This window comes from Ostrinia nubilalis (assembly GCF_963855985.1).
Source record: "Ostrinia nubilalis chromosome W unlocalized genomic scaffold, ilOstNubi1.1 SUPER_W_unloc_1, whole genome shotgun sequence".
Lineage (NCBI taxonomy): Eukaryota > Metazoa > Arthropoda > Insecta > Lepidoptera > Crambidae > Ostrinia > Ostrinia nubilalis.
Genome location: NW_026973566.1, coordinates 2,043,200 through 2,051,923, shown reverse-complemented (window position 1 = coordinate 2,051,923; position 8,724 = coordinate 2,043,200). Strand labels below are relative to the sequence as shown.

The 8,724-nt window shown below is 37.1% G+C and overlaps 1 protein-coding gene across 1 annotated transcript; it reads left to right on the top strand.

The window, feature by feature from the left end:
• The first annotated feature begins 1,886 nt into the window (after positions 1 to 1,886).
• Positions 1,887 to 3,548, top strand: LOC135087315 (uncharacterized). Its single transcript, XM_063982113.1, has 2 exons — positions 1,887 to 2,421; positions 3,400 to 3,548. Exons 1-2 carry the CDS (start codon positions 1,887 to 1,889, stop codon positions 3,546 to 3,548), a joined length of 684 nt encoding a protein of 227 aa, XP_063838183.1.
• Positions 3,549 to 8,724: the final 5,176 nt, after the last annotated feature.

The following is an 8,724-nucleotide window of genomic DNA, read 5'->3' as shown; positions in this document are numbered from 1 at the left end:
GGCAGCGACCTGTTCGCATTATTAAAGAGTTTATCGAAACGCTTAGTGCAAGCTGGTGGAATGTCGACAATGTAGGAATGATACGTTAACCAGCGTCTGATGATGGAAGGGGGCTGGTGGAATTAGGTCGTGTAATTTCTTCGCACATTCTCTGAAGTGTAACCTGGTAGATGGTCACATCAGATGTATTATTATCTGCTCTGTAAGTTCTCATTAAATTATAGCATTATAGCTTCAATTAACCAGTCCACTCCTGATAAAAGGTCGTTGATATAAAAATATTGTTTTATTATTTTATAAAAATCGGTACTCCGGTAATCCGAATCATTTTTTGTCACATAGGGTAAGGTGGTGTAAGAGTGCGCACTTTAATTTTGAGACCCCATAAAAAATAAAATACTACATTTAGAAAAATCAACTTTATTTATTTATTAACTCTGTTTATCTGTCAACAAATTATAGAAGAACAAATCACGCTTATGTTATTAGTTAAGGTAGGAACTGAAGATATATAAAAAATGAAAATTGCGCACTCTTGTACACCCAGGTGTATAAGAGTGCGCGTTGAGTCGTATAAGAGTGCGCGGATTAATTCTTAATGCACAAGTCGCACGTATACAGTCCTTGGCCTAAGTAGCCAGTACAGTGTTCATGCCACCATTGCCGGCACACTGAGCACTCGATCCAATTTTCCGTGATAGGTTCTCGACTTGTGCCTGGTTGAATTCCATAGCTCTAGCAACGCTTGTAGCACTTGGTTGTCTCAATGATATATCAGGATATCTCTTCAAAAACACCTCAACCATTCTTTTCCAGCTAATTTAGATTCTGCATTAAACCTGCTTGGTATATCATATACTTGAGCATACTCAAAAGCTAGCCCACGCAATCCCTTTGCGGTTAATCCAAAGTACATGTTTTTAAATGGTACCTGAACTCTTTTACAACTTTATTCTTCGTATTGTTTTGTCGGGAAGAAGTTTTTCTTTCTCCGAGACATGCTGTAAATACACAAAATAAAATATAAGTATAATAAATGACATTTTATTTTACCCACAACACTTCAGTAAATAAACGTCGTATAAGAGTGCGCGCGCAATCTTATACGCACACTCCGTGCGCACTCTTATACGTTTGACCCTTTTCAAACAAATTGAACCACTGCCGCCATCTATTGAGTTTTCGGGCAAGTTTTTCGAATGAATCGGTGCAAGAAAGGATTTTTTCCTGGCGGCTTGGTGACTGGAATTGAACCGCCACCGGTGCAGACGGAGAAGATGGTGAATTGTCTGCACGTGAAAAAGAGGTTGTCCGGCTTGCAGAAATTTATAAGAGTTACCGTTCCTTGTATGAAATTAAAAAATGTAAATAAAACAGCTCCCTCTCAATTGACACAATTTATTTTTATCTCGTATACTCATATACAGTTAACAATTAAGATATTATAACCACTGTAATAGATAGTGCCAATCTCAAGGGATTCAGGGTCGTTAATTAGGTTCGGTTTGGTGAATATTATTGCCACTACAAATTTCTTAAAACTCAGCCTAAATATTAAAAGACTCTACTAGTTAAGATAACTGCGCGATGTCAGGTCGGAAAGACTCCTACTTGAAGGATAGAAAAGTGGGTACCTTGGAAGCCATGCGGTTATAAGCCGTTACCCTGAACGTTCCTCTCTTCTTCCGGGGTCCAACGGGTCTCGCACACTTTTAGGCTACAAGCATTCATCGTGTGGAGTCGATCTTACGCAGTCGTGTACATCTATGAGCGATCAAGTTGTGTGTGTGAAATAGTGCATTCTATTGTCCACCTTATCGAAATAGTGAGAGAGCCCAGTTCCGTGTGTGTGATATCGGAGCACTGTGTTTTGAAGTCCACCTACAATGCAGCGTACACCTCCATCTACAGAAACTATGAAATATGCATCAAACCCAGATATACACAGCTCTGCGGATACCGGTGAGACTGATTGTTTTGTACACCTTCGAAAACGTAAACAACCTGAATCCGAAATTGTGCAGATTGTTGAACAGAAATTGAATGAGCAGCTTGACGTGTTTAAGAATCAGCTGGAGATAACTATCTCGAACACAATAAAAAATGCTGTTAGTACGGCGCTTGATTCCGAAATGAAAAAGTTAAACTCATCTATTATAGACTCGCTTAAAACTATCAATGTCCGATTGGATGAAATAGAAAAAAGTCTCAGTTACTCCGGCGAAAGACAAGATAGTTTCGATTGCCGTTTGAAAACAGTTGAAGAGAAATCACTATCTAACAGCTCCCTTACCTACCAGATTGCTGCGTTAGATAATAAAATTGAAGTAATGGAACAACAAGCGAGACAATATAACATTGAGATCGCAAACCTACCTGAGCGCCGCGACGAAAATCTCATAAATGTGATGGAGAAAATTGGTATGATCATCAAACATCCTATCAACGCTACGGATATTCTCTCCGCTCATCGAGTGCCCCACTTCGATCAGAAGAATCAACATCCTAAAAACGTAATTATTAAATTAGCATCAAAAATATTGCGTGATAATATTATCACCGCAGCGCGGGTAGCACGGGGAGTTCGTACTGATCAACTTGAAATTAACTGTACCCCGCGTACAGTTTATCTAAATGAACACCTAACCCCTAAAAATAAACTATTGTTTCGTTTATGCCGCGATGCTGCTAAAAAACATAATTACAAACATGTCTGGATTAAGCATGGCACCGTACTCGTTCGCCAGACAGATACATCACCCATTTTTGCAATCCGCAGTGAAAAAGATGTCAATAGAATTAAGTAATAACATTGTAATTAACCTGTTTATTTTTTTAATAATTGTTGAACACTTAAAAGCACTGTCACAATTAAATCGATTGTTTGGCTCTAAACTTCACTGTTATTTACACTACCGAACTAATCTGTATAAATTAGGTATTAATATAATAATTTCTACTTTATGTGCCTTAATAAACTTAGTATATTATTATAAGAATAATATGGCAAGGTTTAGGTTGAGTAACTTGTTATGGAAAAGGTTTATTTTAAGATATTGCACTATTAGTCTATTTAGTAACAATTTGATTGTAATAGAACTATTGCGGCGGGTACGAGACACAAATTGGCTGTATGTTTACACCAGTATCTGTTTAGCTAACTACTATGTAACAAATGTCTCAATATTTCATAATCACAATTATGCCTTTCGTCTTATAAGAAGATACACCTATAATGAGTAATAGTTATTTATCACTTTATTATTAAAATTGCAGAGGAATAAGAACAAAACTGCACACTCTTTACGCGAATGTTATCTCCAGTACCTATGACATAATAATTCTAACGGAAACATGGTTGCACAGTGACATCTCTGATAGCGAATTTATCGATCCTAGGTACCAGGTATTTAGAAGGGACCGAGACCGGTCGGCCTGTGGGCGGCGGGATGGCGGCGGCGTACTGGTGGCGGTGTCGCGCGCGCTCTGCGCGGGAGCGCGCGAGCTGCCTGCCGCCCGCGCCGCCGCGCCCCTCCCGCCTCTCATAGACCAGTTATTGATTCAGCTTACTTTTGCCACCCATACACTGATTATTAGCGCTGTTTATATTCCGCCTAATCAAAACTATGATACATACCATGCTTATATAGACAGTCTGCGCAAAACATTACTCGATTTAGATGTTGACCTTTATGTACTGGGCGACTTTAACCTACCTAATTTGCAGTGGGAAAGTAAAGGTGCATACTCACAACTTATTCAAAATTCAAACATTAGCTCAACACAAGGATGCATTTTTGATTTCATGACTTTATTTGAGTGCTACCAATTGAACTTATTAAAAAACAAAACTGGTAAAGTGTTAGATTTGTGCATCAGTAATAACATAAATAGCAAAACGTCATCAGTACATGTTCCACTGGTCTTGCCCGACTTATATCACCCTCCCTTTCAAGTAGTTATACCAATTATAGAAGAACTGGGTAAAAAGAAATGCAAAAGCTATTTGAAATATTGCTACAGATATGCTGACTATACAAAAATTCGGGATGCAATAAAAATTATTGACTGGAGTAACGTTTTTTCAGGAAGGGATGTGGAGGATGCAGTCTCTATTTTTTACGAACAGATACATAATATTATTAAAAAGTATGTCCCTACTAAAGTTACCAGGTTTTCGTTGTTCCCAAATTGGTTTACTCCCACGCTTATAAACCTATATAAGAAAAAACAGCGGGCATGGATACAAATGAAGAAATATAATACTGAAACAAATTATTGTATTTTCTCCTTGTACAGAAAACAATTTAAGGATATGGCTAATAGGCGTTATAATGATTACTTGAGGCATGTAGAAGACAGTATAAGAAGTAATGTTAAATTTTTTTGGACATACATAAAAAATCGTAACCAGAATTCAGATATTCCAAACACAATGTACTATAATATAAGGGAGTAACTGCAAACTCACCAAAGGATGTATGTAACCTTTTTTCAACGTTTTTCCAGTAGGTATTCGAGCCTTCCGACGTACCAAATAATTTTGAAATTAAACACATCAATATAGATGACAGCATGACTTCAAGTGCTTTGATCAATGGAGTTGTGATTTCAAAAGATGAAGTTAATGCCTCGCTTAAGGCACTTGACGTCAATAAGGGTGCTGGAGTTGATAACATTCATGCCTGTTTTTTGAGACAAATAGCCGACGTCATTGACGAACCTATTTGCTATTTATTTAATAAGTGTTTGCAGGATGGAGTGTTTCCCAGGATATGGAAAACCGCAAGAATCGTACCGGTCTACAAAGGTGGAGACAAAAAGGATATAGAAAACTACCGTCCGATTTCCATTTTGCCTACCCTGTCGAAACTTTGTGAGAGATTGGTCCATAAAGCTATTTACCCACAACTTCATAATTCAATCTTGCAACAACAGCATGGTTTTGTGGAACGTCGCTCAACTGTCACCAATCTACTTATTTACACAACTGATCTATTTGAAGGTCTTGACGAAAACAAACAGATTGATAGTATTTATACTGACTTTCGCAAGGCTTTCGACAGGGTGGATCACAAAATCCTACTTGAAAAAATTGCATTCAATGGTATTCGAGGAAATCTTTGGAGGTGGTTCAAATCCTATGTCTCCAATAGAACTCAAATGGTAGTAATTGATGGTTTTGAATCCACATGCGTTGAAATCACATCCGGTGTACCGCAGGGTTCGATTCTTGGGCCACTTTTATTCGTACTTTTCATTAATGACATATATAAATGTTTTCACAATAGTAAATTTCTTCTGTATGCAGATGACTTAAAAATATATAGGACTATCAATAATTCAAATGATCATACCAAACTACAAAACGACTTAGATAGACTATCTTTATACTGCGATGTTAATAAACTTGGACTAAGTACTAATAAATGCAAAGCTATAACGTTTACAAAAAAGAAAAAAATTAGTAATTACTCGTACTCACTCTGCGGTACTACCCTTGGGAAGGAAAATAATATTAAGGATCTTGGGATCACTCTTGACAGTAAACTACACTTTGATATACATATTAATAATATTGTCAACAAGGCTTTCAAAATGTATGGCTTTGTCATCAGATCTGGTGTAAAGTTTAAGCAGAGCTCAACGTTCAGATACCTTTTTGTGTCTTTGATTCGCTGTCAACTAGAATATGCTGTAACAATATGGAATCCTTTATACGAAAAATACAATCTTGTACTTGAAAGAATACAAAAGAAATACCTTCGATACATACATTACAAATGTCACTATAAACGCTTATCGTACAAACTGTTACTTAACTAATATAAATTAACTGACTTTCGATCCAGACCTATACAACTTGAAACTATGTTGCTACATGATATTATACACAGTAGATATGATTGCACAGAAATTACTAATAAATTAAGATATAGTGTACCCACAAGATCGTTAATGAGATCTTCGCGAACGCATAAATTGTTTGCAATCAAGCCTTGCCGAACCAATGCAGGTATTCGGTCACCAATTAACAGAATGCTAAAATTATATAATGAAAACTTCAACGATCTGGATATCTTTTCACTAAGGCATGATAAGTTTCGAGGGCTTGCTGTTGATATGCTCAGTTCAGCCCCGTAAGTTCCACATGTAATTGATATCACACGCCTGCTCTGTAGATGCACCCACTCACGAGAAATGCCTCTGAACCCAAGGTTTCACTTCGATCACCGTAGGGCGGACAGGTGTGTGGTATCTCTTGAATATCACCAACCAACATGCACGGTTGGGTTGTTGAAATTATGTAGGTACAAAATATTGCTTTGTATAAGTTATTTTACATGCATACTTAACTTAGTTAAAATTATGTAAAAGACGAACTCCACCTTAACACTAGTTGATAAGTAAACTGAGACCAGCGCTGTTGGATTCATAATAATAATGTACATTATTTTATACTATCTTCTTTATATAAATTCTGATTGTGAATCTGTTTGTGGTCCTATGAGAATAAATGAAAAAAAAAAAAAAAAAGCAGCGTCCTCCACGGCCTCAAGCGCGCAGTGCCAGATGAAGCTCTTGCATCTCCTCGACAGGAAAGCGTTCAAACTCTTGCAGAGACAGAGGTTTGATGACAAGGAGGAAATGCGAAGAGATCAGCAGTTTAGAAAGGAGAAATAATTCATACGAAATGAAGAGAAATTAAAATATCAAAATATTATGTTTCAATTATAAAATCCCGCATGAAAACTGCTCGCTAATTTGAACTTCACTCGCAGTTTTCAGCATCCCAGCCCTCATCCAACATAACGTTTAGGAAATTTCTCATGTGTGTTTATTTTAAATTATATTAACCCGGCGCCAATGACGTGAAAATAATTGCAAAGACGATGACCCTGGGTCATATTGACCCACATTTCATCGATCATTTTTCAGGAAATTGTACAAGTAATCTTAAATTTAATTACTGTCTATGAATGTAGGGTTTTTTACTGAGCTAATAAAACAAAAACAAAACGAATACATGAAATAAATCATTTTTTATGAATTTTTAAACAAAACATGAAAAAATCATGTATAGAAACTCATTTGAGTCTATATTTTTTGTTTTTAGTAAATATTTTTAGTATTAATAGGAATCAACAATGTTATATAGTGAAAAAGAGATAAAATCAACTTTTTATATGCAAATACAAAGAGATAAGTCTTCTACTTCATCATTCAGGGCCATGGAACTGCTGCAACTGGTGCAGTATGTAATCAAATGGTCTGGGCATGTAAATGCGGCATGACGCACTTGCCGGCGTTGTACTAATGCAAGGTCGAGATTATCCAAAGACTGAGTCCACATCACTTGCGCCTTTTCACTTTTGTTGTCATTTTTACGTTCTGGCTATTACAGCCTGAAATTCTTCACTTTCGGAATCCGACTCTTCTAGCAACGTTTCATTCTTGCTGGGTCATTTAACAAAGACATTTTGACTAAAAACTTAAAAAAGAACAACATAAACTAGTACTAAACACAAAATAAGCGAATAAAAGTAAGCCACAAAATCACCGCGCCACCGATGACGCCGGGTCATAATGACCCGTTTTAATTTGAAGCCTGTGTATCTCGCTACGCAAGCGGAGTCACACTAAGCTAACTAACGGAATGGACTTAGGGAGGTTGTATCTCCAGCTATACGAAAGCTTGAACCACAAAATGGACGCAAAAAAAAATTATGAACGTTTGAAAATGCCTCGGGTCAATATGATCCCAAATCCAAATATCGAGCAAGAAAATCAATTTGTGAAAAACAGCCAAAACTGCAACGCTACATCGGTTAGCTAAGTAGGTAAGCTATTTGCATAAAAATTGAATAATTTTGTTAAACTGAAAGTCTACGAACAGAAATCTTTGACAAACGCAATAAAATTAGATCAAAACAAGTAAAAAAGTTTCGACTTACGTGGTATCTCCTGTTTTTAACCAATTTCCTTTTTTTTTCGGCAGCGTAACCTTTATCACCAACAGATCAAAACACAACTAAAGCTAGCCGCATAGCCCTCCCAGGATCGACGTGACGTGTGATGCGCACTCTTATCGCCCGCGCACTCTTACACCACCTTACCCTAAATCTGAAGATCATCTTCATAATGTCATCTATGAAGCAAACACGTTTCATCTCATTATAATATTTCTCGGGTTTTCTTGCAGCTGGGAACCTACAAGCAGTTCATTATTCAGTGAAATATAAATCGAACCTTAACACAAAGCATCAAATATAATCGTGCGCGAGTTGTCTCCGTATTATTCCAGACGACCGCATGATGAGGTAAGTATACTGTCAGTCTTGTTTCTTTTCCTTTTTCAGGTAGGTATCTCTTTTAATTAAAAAAAATCTGTGTGTTCGTTAATATTTTTTCAGGTCTAGTGATTTCTGTAGCTTCTTTTCTAATTGAACGGACCTGTGAGTGGTTATGTTTCTGGGTTTTTTAAGGGAAAGGAGGCAAACGAGCAGACGAATCACCTGATGGTAAGTGTTTACCCGCCGCCCATAGACACCCGCTCCTCGGTGAGTTACAGGTGCGTTGATTGTCTTTAAAGTATTAGAGTCTGCTCTTAAAGATTTTAGGTCGTATTGGTCCGCAAATACTGCAAACGGCAGTTCATTCCTCGGTTAGGTGTCTGCAAATGGTGATTGTGGATTTTCTGTTTTAAATGGTAACTTTACAAAA

Coding starts and splice junctions, on each gene's coding strand:
- LOC135087315 (XM_063982113.1), top strand. CDS start 1,887: ATGCAGCGTACACCTCCATCTACAGAAACTATGAAATATGCATCAAAC. Junction 2,422..3,399: donor AAATGTGATGGAGAAAATTG/GTATGATCATCA, acceptor TATCGATCCTAG/GTACCAGGTATTTAGAAGGG.